At 33.3% G+C, this 13935-nt stretch overlaps 1 protein-coding gene across 3 annotated transcripts in view; it reads left to right on the top strand.

The window, feature by feature from the left end:
* LOC124360934 (ras-related protein Rab-4B) overlaps window positions 1–13680 on the top strand; it is a 115046-nt gene extending 101366 nt beyond the window's left edge. For 2 of the 3 annotated variants that reach the window (XM_046814948.1, XM_046814946.1), the window contains one exon: window positions 8341–13680. In XM_046814948.1, coding sequence (XP_046670904.1) covers window positions 8341–8453 — 113 coding nt within the window. In that variant the 3' untranslated portion in view covers window positions 8454–13680. Of the gene's footprint in view, window positions 1–835; window positions 1034–8340 lie in introns of all 3 variants that reach the window. The other variant, XR_006922294.1, reaches the window with a different exon arrangement.
* Window positions 13681–13935: the final 255 nt, after the last annotated feature.

The following is a 13935-nucleotide window of genomic DNA, read 5'->3' as shown; positions in this document are numbered from 1 at the left end:
GGAGCGGGCGGTAACTGTGGTTACTGCTGCTATGCTGCGCTAGGAGCGGGCGGTAACTGTGGTTACCACAGAGCCTTTGTTCTGAAATGGGGTCAGTGTGCGGCCAGTACTCGAGCTATCACAACAATGTATTTCTCGCTCCTCGGGAGGTACTTTTCCTGCATTTTTATGCACATTGTTTTCACATTAGACGTTTTCATTATTTTTAATGATTTTTAAAGTAGTAAGTGATTGTGCAAAACAATGCATCTTCCCCCGGGACCAAGTGGTGTACAATAACCAAGTTCAAAGCGTACAACAGAGCCAGTATTGAGTTCAAACGATGAGGGTGACAACATGGACGATGTGGAGTACCAGACGGACTCGGAAGTTTAGGATCCTGATTACGAGACCAACCCACGCCAATGCAGCGCTCACAACTGTATTGGAATAACATTTTTATAAACCTATGTAATACAATATTTTTTGTATAATTTCAAGTAAACATTTAAATATATTTTGTTATAATTACTCACCACATATTTGTAAATAATAACTGAATTTGAGTGAGTCAGCGATTTATATAAACTTTTTCAGTTAAGCTAGCGGTAACCACGCTGTTATGGTTGGAATAAAAATGCCTTTTATTTCCAAGTGTTTCTCAGTACAAGACTGTTTTTCAGAATAACTTAGGTCAATCCTTATAAATATTTAAAATAGGTGCAACAAACAATATTAAACAAGTACACACTAAACTTAACAGTAACTAAATAATGAACTAACTTGAACTACATGGCTATTTTTATAAAAATCCTTTACTTTTATTCTAAATGAATCTAGTTTTACTCGTTTGAAGGTTTTGGGGAGGTCGTTGTACAATTTTGGGCCGAAGTACGAGAAGCTCCTCCTACCCAACTCCAGGTTCACTTTTGGAAAGTGTAGCAAGTGCATGACATGACGGGTTCTGTATTTTGAAACCTCCTTCCGGGATGAGAGCCTCCCGCTTAAGTACTGCGGCTCTCCGTCAGACAGAACCTTGTGAATTAAAATACAGGTTTGTATCCTGCACACAGTTTCCATCGGCAATAGGCCAACAGCATCTCAATAAGGAGAAACATGATCAAAGCATTTCAATTTGAAAACAAAACGAATTGCGGAACCCCTGTCACTTAGGGCCTCTACAAGGTTGTGTGGGGCAAGATGAATCACAGTGCACTTGCTAACATTGAGTTTAAGGCCATTGTCATGCGACCACTGGCTGATTCTCTCTAGATCAGAGTTAATCCTCAGAAACGCCTCTTCAATGTTGCCAGGTGCATATGACAAGTGCAATTGTGAGTCATCTGCATATAGGTGTACTCCACTGTTTTGCACACATGAAGGAAAATCTGATGTGTACAGGTTGAAAAGAATTGGGCCCAGACAACTTCCCTGAGGTACACCTCTACGTTTAAACAAGACAGCGGATGCCTCAGCTCCCAACTTTGTAATCTGGCTCCTATCATCTAGATATGATTTGACCCTATCTATTACACTTTTGCCAAATCCATAATAATGCATCTTCGCCACCAGCAGTTCATGATTTATTGAATCAAATGCTTGTGAATAGTCAAGCATTACAACTGAGCTATATTTTCCTTGGTCTCTTTCATCGATCAGATCACTGAATAAGTTTACCAGGGCAGTGCATGTGCTGTAGCTTTTCCTAAAACCAGATTTTGTTTTTGGCAAAATGTTTTCTCTTTCCATATAATTAACAATTTGTCTTGTTAGAATTTTCTCGAGAATCTTGGATATTGCGGGCAATATCGATGTGGGCCTTAACTGTTCGACACATTTAGGGGCTGCCACCTTTGGCAAAGGGTGTACAAGACTAATTTTCCAGTTTTCAGGAAAAATCTCATTTATTAATGACTCATTTATCAAATGTGTAATGACCTCTATGGCATACGGACTCACAGCCTTGATCATATCTATTGAAGTTTCATCACTCCCGACTGATTTTGACTTGATTTCATTCATTGCTGATTTTACTTCGTCACTTGTTACTGTTGAAAAGATGAAATCCTTTACCACTTCCTCTCACCTGTTTTCCTTAAAGAAGGCAATTTTTTCGGCACTTACTTCTTTTCCACACCCCATTTCAATAAAATACTTATTTATATCATCAATATTTAATTGAAGTGGGAAACTTTTATTTTTGTTATTTCCAACAACATTACATTTCTTTAGGCACGTCCAAAATTCTTTTGGATTTTTATTGCATGACAACTTTTCTGCAAAAAAGGCTTTCTTAGTCCTCCACACCAATTTATTCAGGTTATTGCGAGCTCTCTTGTAATCTTTCGAAACATCACTGTCCTGGTTTTCCAATATTTGTTTGAATAATTTAGGTAGTTAGTACAGAAAGTGCTAATTGAATTCAAAACTTACTTATATTTTACAATATTATATAAAACATGAATTTATAACTCCACTCAGGCATATTTTTCCTTAGTATGGTATGCCTCAAAACATTCTTCCGGGTGCAAATGAGGCTTTTCCTGACATGTTTTACATATGTACACAGTTTCTTTTCTAATATTTTTCTTGTAACATACGACACATCTGTTTCCTCTTTGAGCTTTTCCCATCAAGTGTGGCCTTCCATCCAACCTCTTCATTTTTTGTTCACGAGCAGGACGTCCTGGACGTCTTGGTGCTCTGGTGGTTTGGCTCATGTGGTCAGTAACAAGCTGCTCAACTAATTTCATTCTAAAGTCATAGGTTGTTTGCCATTCATTTCCTGGACACTTATTTGTATAGAAAATATGAATTTACAGTGGCTACTTCAACCAACCAGAAAAACATTTTTTGATACCATCTTTTTGTCCGTCTCATGAATTGGTAGTTACTTATATAGTGGTTGGATCTGTCCACATCGCCCATGTGTTTTGTATAGTCAATTATCATATTCGGTTTCATTGTTGGCTCTTTAGAAGGGTTTTTATTTGCCACTGCAGGCATGTCTAATTTGCTAGCTTTATTTTTGGAACTGAGGAGTGTCACTGGCCTCTTATATTTCCAGTACAATACTGCTAAATTTCCTTTTCTGAAAGCCCTAACATCCCCTTGCTTCATTTTCTTTGTCTCAATTTTGGGCATTCCCTTCCTATTTTGCATTACAGTACCCGTCAAGAGAATGTTCTTTTTTAGCAACTCATTTGCGAGCTCAGGACTACTGTAGTAGCGATCAACGTACAAATGATGACCTGATGGTGGATTTTTTGGATCCTTTACTAATGATTCACACAAACTTGTCACAGTTTGTGTAGTTTTCAGCAGTTCTGAGTGTGACAATATATGGTTTACCAAAGTATGGCTCGAAATAATAGATGTAACAAATACTTTCAGCCCAAATTTGGTTGGCTTGGCTGGGTTGTAAACTTAGAGGCTGGTAACAGACAAGGGCTTTAAGTAAAAGAAAAAGAAAATTCCTATCTGTAATTGGATGCAATTACAGTAGCCTTGCACTGCTACTGTCCAACGTTTATAGTTAGGAGCATAAGTTGGGTCTTTTTGTTGGAGAAGTCATTGGAGTTATTACACTATGGCCACTCGTGAGTAGGGTTAGGGTTCGACAAATAGTGCACCAACCACAGTTGTCACCACTCGGTTTGTTCTATTAATCATTACACTATGGCCACTCGTGAGTAGGGTTAGGGTTCGACAAATGGTGCACCAACCACACACCACTCGGTTTGTTCTATCAGTCATTACACTATGGCCACTCGTGAGTAGGGTTAGGGTTCGACAAATGGTGCACCAACCACAGTTGTCACCACTCGGTTTGTTCTATTAATCATTACACTATGGCCACTCGTGAGTAGGGTTAGGGTTCGACAAATGGTGCACCAACCACAGTTGTCACCACTCGGTTTGTTCTATCAGTCATTACACTATGGCCACTCGTGAGTAGGGTTAGGGTTCGACAAATGGTGCACCAACCACAGTTGTCACCACTCGGTTTGTTCTATTAGTCATTACACTATAGCCACTAGTGAGTAGAGTTAGGGTTCGACAAATGGTGCACCAACTACAGTTGTCACCACTCGGTTTGTTCTATTAGTCATTACACTATGACCACTCGTGAGTAGGGTTAGGGTTCGACAAATGGTGCACCAACCACAGTTGTCACCACTCGGTTTGTTCTATTAGTCATTACACTATAGCCACTCGTGAGTAGAGTTAGGGTTCGACAAATGGTGCACCAACCACAGTTGTCACCACTCGGTTTGTTCTATTAGTCATTACACTATGGCTACTCGTGTAAAGACTCGTCCCCAACCACTCAGTAACAACTATGTTCCAATAAAACGTGCGCTCGAGGCCTGGTATTCAAATCCAGAATCTCGAGCTTTAAAGACGGACACGTTACCACTGAGCTATCCAGATTTCCAATAGCTTGATAAAAATTAGTAACGTATAACTCAGGGCATGCCCTTACAACTTTTCATGTATTTCTTTAAAAAATCATACCTCGGAAGCTACTAAACTAATTTTAATGAAATTTAATACACATATAGTAAATACCTAACTTTTTCGGCTTAAGGTATCCACGAGGGTAAAATCATTCCTCTATTTCTTAATATTCATAGAAATATGAAAACTTTTATTGTAAAAATTTATAAAATACAACATTTTCAGAATCCACCCCTGTTATAATTACTATAGCTTTTTCAATGAACTTTGGTATATATGATCAGTAAATATTAAAGAATTATTTAAATTATCACTTCTGGCCCAACTCTTGAGGTTACCTTGAAATAAATTTTTTTTATATCATCCCCATTTTTTGAGATATTATTTAAAATTAAAATGATTACTTTCTATTTGTGTCTTTAACATTTGCTCAAAATTAACAAATGGTTTATAAAATATTTGAAAACCTTTATTGAATTTCTCTAATATCATTTTTAATCATGTCATATGCTGAAAATTTCTCTGAAACAACAACATAACAAATCGCATTTGTAACAGAATTTTGAAAAATTAATATTGGTAATTATATCATTCTGTGAACCAGAGATATTTCTCAAACTCTTTGTTGTATCAATGCCATTAAATTTCCCTATTTGATTATACCAATTCTTTAGGATTATAAGACATTTTTATTCTGATTCCTATATTGTTTTTCTTGTGTTTCTCAAGTTTATTGTACTGTCTATTTGTTAAGAAATATATCATTGTTACCATTTTTTCATTGATCTACATTGAATTGAATACTAACAGGAACTTTGTTTTTAAATGCAGATTTTATTATGCTTTTTTTAAAATGTACGTTTACAGATTTTTTTATTCGTTAAGCAACAATATCAAACTTTCTTCTATCCCCATTCCCAATTTTCTCTTCAAAAAAATTGTTCCAGCACAAGAAATTGTTGTTTTTTGTTGGAATTGTGAATTTATTGTTTGGAAGTGCAACTAATTTCTTGCCTAAACTAGCATCTTTTGATAACAATCTATCCATTGCTTGATATTGTAAAAATTTACCTTAAACAAAAAATTAAATTCATCAATTCTTTGTTTAAAGTTTGTTTTTGATGATGGAAGGATTGATAAGAAAACAAGATTTTTCCGGAACTTTGCCATCGTTCAGTGATACCAAAAATCAGTAACGCAATGATGGATTTTTTTGTATCACTGAACAATGGCAAATGTTCAGAAAAATCCTGTTTCCTTTATAAATTCTGATCTGCTCTTTAAATTCTTTGATTAATTTTTTCAATTTGGTAAAGTTTTTTTTCTTCTTCTGAAGTTAAATTCACCATTTATTTAGAAACATTTTGAAATGTGAAATATGAATGTGAGAACATGAAAACATAAATGTAATACACTACCAAGATTACCACGTGTTTATGTTAGAAATTTATTCAAATATTTCCCATTTGTTATCAGAAACTCTTTATTACAACATTTCTTAGAGAAATGTATAGCGTCAGTTTACAGTGGATACAATTCAAATTGTATACAAAAATAATGTCACTCTTGAATGTCTTTCCAGTGCACATATTCATCTAGGGTGTAGAAGGGTCTTGTTGTCAGCCAGTCATTCAGTGATGCCTTCAGCTTCATTCCTTTAAGAGCTTTTAGTTCTTGTGGTAATATGTTGTACAGCTTCTTGTCAGCATATGACGGTTTTCTTTCATACAGTGTAAGATGGTGGGCTGGTAGTGGGTAGTTTGCAGGATTTCGGGTGTAGTGGTCGTGGTGGTCAGCAGCTCGAGGTAGGTTCTTTCCATCAACATACAGTATAACCTCCCGAATATAGAGGGCAATCACTGTCATGATTTTTAGGTTCTTAAAGGCTTCTTTACAGGTGTCTCTGGGGCCCAGGCAGTTAAGAATCCTTATAGCTTTTTTCTGAAGTCGCAGTAGTTGTTGTAGGTTCTCTTGAGTTGTTCCTCTACGGGCGGCTATCCCGTATTGAATATGGGTTTCAAATATTACAAAGTAAGTAGTCTTTACAGTTGGGGTGTTACTGATTGTTTTTATTCGCTTCAAGATATAGAGACTGGTATTTAATTTCTTACATAGCTTGTCAATATGTTGTGTCCATGACATTTTTTCATCGATTATCACTCCCAGAAATTTGGTGTGTGGCTTTACATCAACATCTGGTAGGGCTGGTACCTGGTTTCGCTTTCTACCAATTGCTAGCTGGTTAGTCTTAGACATATTAACTACCAAGTCGTTGTAGTGGCAGTACTGGTATGCCATGTTCAATGAGGTGTATGAGCGTACTGCCAATTGTTCAGTAGAGTTTTCTGAAGAGAGAAGGGTTGTATCATCTGCATACATGAGTGTATGACAGACTGTCCAAATACTGTATTGAGGCATGTCGTTTGTAAATAAGACAAAAAAATTTATCAGTTAACAGAAACCAAATTTCTAGGATTACTTTTGGATGGGAACCTAACTTGGGATGAGCACATTTTGGATTTGCAAAAAAGATCTCTTCCAGATTATTTGCCCTTCAATCCATTTCCAAATATTGCTCAATAGAAATTCAAAAAACCATTTACTATGCTCATACACATTCTCATATAACCTTTGGTGTTGTGTTGTATGGGGCCACTAGTAATAAAAATCTGCAAAGCATTCTGCAACTTCAAAAAAAGGCAATTAGAATAATAATAATTTTAAGGACCGGGATTCTGTGAAAGATTATTTTACTAAATTGGGAATTTTAACTGTCTATTGAATGTATATACTGGAAACAGTAATGATAGTCAGATCAAATGTTTATAAATTACCTCAATTAGGGTCAAGTCACGACTATTTTACTCTAAATAGAATCCAATTGGCAGTACATAAACATTCGGAATTTCATTATAAGAAACCAAGCTCGGCAAGAATTAACTTTATAAATAAAATTCAAAAAGACTTACTCAGTATAGAAAATAATTTATTGTTAAAAAACACCTTAAAATGTTTTTAACCAATAAAGTTTGATATTCATTAGAAGAATTTATGGAAATATTAAAGTTTTTAAATAAAATACAACTGATGCCATTCTTTATTTGTATAATTTTAAATGTAATTGTATAAATTATGTGAATAATTTGAATTTGAATTAATCAGATATATGTTGTAATCGTGTATCAACTGAAGTGCAATTTTTGTAATTTCAACTTAGCGTCCCAAGCAAGACTTGGAGCAGTCAAATAATGGGCTGGATCAAGTTTATAGCAATCAAACAAATCTTTCTCAAATTTTCAAAAATATCAGTAAGTAATAGAAATCTTGAACATTATAGAAATCTTAGTAATTTCCTAGATTATTGTCTTTTAATTTTTTCCAAACACTTAAATTAATAATAGGTACTGATGATCTTTTTCAGATATACTCTTATCTGTTAAAACTGAGTGAAAATATTGAATTTTCAGTTCAGAATCAGAATATTTAATGTCACTGTATGCAATATACAGTGTAATTAGACAGAGTCAATTTTTACAAAAATTAAACATAGTAAAAACATATTATGCTAGCCTAGATTAGATCAGGCCTACTTACAAGTCATTCTAGATTGTCTAATTTATCCTCTTCAAACTCCTTAACTGAGTAGTATGCTTTATGTTTAAAAACTTTTCTATGGTTGTCTTAAATCTCTGTAGGGTACATTTCTGTGTGGTACTGGTAACTTATTAAAAAGTCATACCTATATGAATTAGGCTAGGCCTAGGCAATGTATATCATAGATGATTGTTTGTGCTGAATTTGTTTCTGACACTGCTGTAAATACGTTCTGGCAATAAAGAATTTGAATTTTTTAGTAACTTTTTGATTTTGTAGTTAACATTAAAACTCAATGATTTTCAGGTGAGCTGGACCCTGATCGCATAGGTTCTGGAATCCAGTACGGGGACTCTGCCTCCAGGAGGCTACGACAGGATAGGTCTCGACGCCACCCAGAATGTTTCTGCCACATGTAACAGTTGAGACGTGTCTCATGTACATACACTTCAAATACTGTCATATTTTTACAATATATTTCTCCTCTTATGCACTTTAAAGGCTGATTTTTGTGGTATTACCAATATTATTTTGCTGTATCTTGTTTTCTCTGAATTTCTTAGTAGTTAGAGAGTTTTACAGAAATAAGTATAATTTTGTAATATAGGTATATGAAATATTATTTTACAGCAATAGAAATAACACTGCTTTAAATTGTTTTAATATTTACCAACGCACATTCCAGTGTAGTGGCTCTTTGTTTTTATGTAGTTTTTAGTCAGATATATAATATTTTTCTAATAGTTTACTCTAAAATTGTTATTATTATGGAGTTATAGATTTACCAATCTGTTTGTTTTGATAAATTTACGTTATGTAAAAAATTCTGAATTATTATAGGAAAGAGTGATACAATTGCATATTGTAATAGTCTAGGCTGTATTTTTAGGTGTGCTCAGTTCTTGGAAACGGTTTACTCAACAAAATGAGTGAGTAATTAAATAAATAAAAACAACTCAGATTAGACTTAGAATTTAATAAATCATTGATACAATACATACAGTTAAAATACATTTACTTAATAAAACAGTGCATTAAATAAAACTATTATTATCTTGAAAAATTTCTTTTGCCATACTAAGCACACTTGCCCTTTGCATGTGTTGATAATGTATACATTTTCAACTTACAGAGTTGGAAGTCCAAGTTCTGAACTCTAGTGTGTTAGTGTTAGTGTCTATTGTACTCACACATGAGAGTCCACCTCGTTCTTGTCGCCAGTATTGAGTACATCTGATACGATCTCATCATCTGTTATTATTTTTCTTCTCTGGCTATCCAGGCATATAATATGTCAGCTGTTGTCAAGTCACACACGATGATCATATCCGAGGTGTTCAATCATTGCTTCTCTTGAGTCGCTTAACTATCTTTGTTTTATGTTGTTCATTACATTAATATTTATTTTTTTGATAAACATGTAATAAAGTTAGAGAGAGGCATAGATTTATCCATAAAAAAACTACAGACTTAAACTTGACATCTTTGAGTTTAGTGTTCGTCAGTGCTTGACAAGACACTGCACAACATTCTGATCTGTTGATTGAACCAGCAAGGTAATATTTGAAGGAAAAAATTATATGCAGATATAACCATCACCAGACCTTAAATTTATGTTCATCAGATGTTCAGGACAGTTGTCAAGAATCAGTAGGACTTATTGGAATTGTTTTTTTTTTTTAAGAAACATTCCTACTGATGAAATGAAGTGTGTGTGTGTGTGTGAAACCATTTACTGGCAAGTGTTTTTGTCATCAACACTTTAGTTTAGTTTGTGTGCAAAACAGAACCAATATTATTGGTTGGGGAAGGGTTGATTGTCATTCTTAACCCTTTAAGGAGTGCATGTAAACTATACATAATGAGTAAGGACGTCATGTGACGTATATTCTTATAGTGGCCCAAAAGAGTACGGACGTCATATGACGATGTGATGCTATTACTGATTGCCTTTAAGTAGATTAGTCTGTAAAGTGGTTCCATCTATTGGCAACATACTTAATTTCCATTTTTGTGCTCGCAATCACTTGTAATCTGATTTTACCACCTGATCGCAGTAGCCACCTGGTAGAAGCCACTGACTCAAGGTCGCTTCGCGCGCGCATCGCTTTATGCCAGAATATGCCACCACATTATACTAGCCATTCCTTGTATACTGCATACTGTGGCCATATATTTTATCTTGTGAGAGTGACATATTTGTTGAGCAACCATCTAGCTTGTTACTGTTGTCCAAATGGCAGACAATACTGATTGAGTCTGCCGTACTTAGGAAATAAGACATTTGATTTTGAAAAAGTAATAAAATATTGATTTGTAGAACACGTAGTCCTTTTTAATTAAGCTTTCAAATATAAATAAACATTTTTAAAAGATTTTAAATATTATATTTCTTACTTCTTTTGGTAATTTTTTGGGTATCATCCATTACTCATTTTAGCCTATCAAAAGAAGACATCATATGACGTCCATACTCCTTAAAGGGTTAAAAGGTCTGGAACTTTATGATTTATCAGTGAAAAGCATTTGCAACTTGTGAATGCCACTAACATTAGAGCAAGGCATGAAAATCATCCGGTCTTTAGCCAATTTTTGACCAGAAGCACTAACTTAGGCTCCATGTACAAGTGTCTTTTTGGCTAAAGGTACCAAAACAAGCCGCTTTCGTCAAGAAATAAAGGCCTCAACAGATTCTATATCAGATGAGAGTTTTGCACCAGTTACATTTAACAATCTGACTCCAAAACATTTTTTTAGTTTTTAAGTTAACTTGCACTTCTACAGGTTGAAAATAATCTTTTTATATAAATTTGTATGCAAGAATTTGATCTTTTCCATGAAGTAGGTGCATGCCTGTTTGTTCCTTACACGAACGAAGTATAATCGAATCTTCTACTTGTTTTAAAACCTCATCTCACCAATTTTCAAAATTGTTCTTACACTTACAGAGGACTCACTGCTATTGAAGAACAACTTAATTCGATCCTTCTTCTTTATTTCCCCCATGTATAAAACATTACCATGTTTGTTCCACAGATCACAAATATTAGTTAGATTCAGTGGTGGTGGTATGTTGCAGATCAATCTCAAGAACACGGTCAGTGCTGGATAATGTACAATTTATTCTGTTGTCAAGGCGAGATCATTGATTTATTTTAGTGAATGCTTAACCTTAGGACCTTAAGTTTATTTTGGATACCTGAAGAAAACATTAGCATTCTTAAGTTTTCAATCCTCGAGATGTACTGTGCTTTTTATATCTTATAATGGTGGCAAATGTTCAGAATACTGTAATTCTTTCAAATCATTCATCATCAATATTAAAATTAAAAGAAAAAAAAAGTGCATCTACACTCATACTACATATAATCTGATACTAGAAAAGGTATGGAGTATGTAAGGTGGTAAGCATATTTTCTGTACATCATTTTACTTTGTTTAATTAATGTCAAATTCTGTCTATGAATTGGTGAACCTCAGGTTGTTAATCTGTAGAAAGGGAATTCTTCTCAATGGAGGCTGAAAATTTTATAAATGTCTATTTCTTATAATAAAGAGTAATGCAGTTTCTAAAACAATTATTTAAACAGATAAAGAGTTGAGTATAAATTTGTATGATCAAAATTATAACAAAAACAAAGAGGAAATGATTACTTTAGCCTTACTGATATATCTAACGGTGTTACAAATAACATGTTATTGTCTCACAATGTTTCATGTGGAGTTTTAACAAACTGACTTGAAAGTGTAGCGTTCACTTCATTCTGCAGTCAAGCTCTCACATATATTGGTGAATTTAGACTGTTACTGATCTAATGGTGTTACAAATAACATGTTATTGTCTCACAATGTTTCATGTGGAGTTTTAACAAACTGACTTGAAAGTGTAGAGTTCACTTCATTCTGCAGTCAAGCTCTCACATATATTGGTGAATTTAGACTGTTACTGATCTAATGGTGTTACAAATAACATGTTATTGTCTCACAATGTTTCATGTGAAGTTTTAACAAACTGACTTGAAAGTGTAGAGAAAAGTGCTTCATTCTGCAACCAAGCTCTCACATAAATATTGGAGAGTGTAAAAATAATATAAACAAATTATTTGGAAATCCATTAAATGAGTGTGGCTGACAATGATTTTTGTTCTTAGAAAGTTATACTTTATAGATTTGAAGAAGAAAGAATCATGTACGTGATTATACAGCACTGATAATTTTTGGCTCCTAGACTAAGGCTTTTAAATTTTATTGGTAATATTGTTTAATTGAATTTTTTTAATTTTATTCAAATTATGAACTCAGATTATTATTAAATAAAAGTTAAATTGATGTATTTAACAAAGGAATACGTATTTGGATTAAATGTTTTAATGTGTATATGGTACATTTATGTTGTACATAAAAGATATCATATGCAAGTTTACGCTGAAATAATTTGAATTGTGTTTTAATACATTTAATAATATCACACCAAAGATTGTTAAAAATGAATTCATTAATATAACGAGGCCAAATCCCTTGTGAGAGGAGGTTGTCATGCCTGTATCTGCATAAATATATAAAATACTAACTGCAAGCAAAATATTGTTTACAAAAGTTTGATAATTATTTAAGGTTTTGAAAACACAAAACACGTTTTAGCGTTATGTAATTTGTGTACTGCTGATCAGCTGATAATGACTCCATAGACTCGTTGTATTCGACAAATCACTAATTTAGTGCCTTGCCCAGTAGTTATATTGAAAATACTGATAATATTGTTTAAACTTTTAATTGTATTATTAGTAAAAAAAAATTTAATTTAAAAGTGTTGTTTTATCTTTTTAAATGATAGCCTATCTGATCTAGCAGCCCCAAAGTAACAATAACTCAATCAGTGAAAGGTTTGATAACCCCCTACTTACTATTACACTACCCCACTGTGTATTAGTAAAGTAGTATGGTACATGATAAATTTTACTTTGTGTATTGAAGTAATGACAGATCTCACCCAATTGTATTTTATAGGATTCATTATTTCTTAAGGAACATTACGTTTTGTTGTATTTTATTATATATTTTGAAATATTTGTTTCCATTTTCATTTAATAAATAAGGTTTCATTTAGACTAATGTTTAAAAATTACAAATTTTTTAAGATAGAAAATATTTATTAAAGTTATTTTGATGAAACATTTGTATCGGATATTTTATGTAGTTTGAATTATGATTATATATCACAACTGTTCTTTAAATCCGGACGAGTTTTTCCCTTTATATTATAATTGTTCTTTTTCTTACAAAATATTTTTATAGTTTTTAAAGTAAGGTAAAGAGCTTTTTTCAGCAAATAATTTTCTAGACATAATTAGAAAAGAACTATTCATAGACTAGGTCTAAAATGTAACAAATTAAAGATGTATTTTACCTAAAGAGTATAAGTGAAATGATTGGTGTTGTTGACATTTAACACTATTTATTATAACATAAAAATCTGAAAGGTTGTAAGTACTTAACCACTACAGTTATATTGTATCCACCTGTTAGTGAGATCAGTTAGTTTACTGCTTTAGTTGCTTGTACAATGTAGGCCAGTAAGGTGATGTATTACTTTGTTATCACACAGTGTTTTACTTTTAATGAATAAAAAATATACAGTAACATGAATTGCTAGATTTTAATTTTTGATCTCCAGAAGTGCGTACAAAGTTAGTGCAGTGTGTATTGTTTTACTGTACCATCTTCTATTTAACTGATAAAGAGTAGCTAGTTGAGAACATGATATTGTATTACTATAGGTAGTCATACTATCAATTTTGTATTCAAAGGTCAGAAAATAAACTGTTGCAGATGATATGTAGTATCTGAAATTCTTAAATGCTTTCAAATAGAAAGAACTTTTATTTCAAAAGAAAATAACAT

Source organism: Homalodisca vitripennis, chromosome 4 (genome assembly GCF_021130785.1).
Source record: "Homalodisca vitripennis isolate AUS2020 chromosome 4, UT_GWSS_2.1, whole genome shotgun sequence".
In the NCBI taxonomy this organism is placed as follows: domain Eukaryota; kingdom Metazoa; phylum Arthropoda; class Insecta; order Hemiptera; family Cicadellidae; genus Homalodisca; species Homalodisca vitripennis.
Note: the sequence above shows the minus strand (reverse complement) of the source record. Positions and strands in the feature narration are given on the sequence as shown.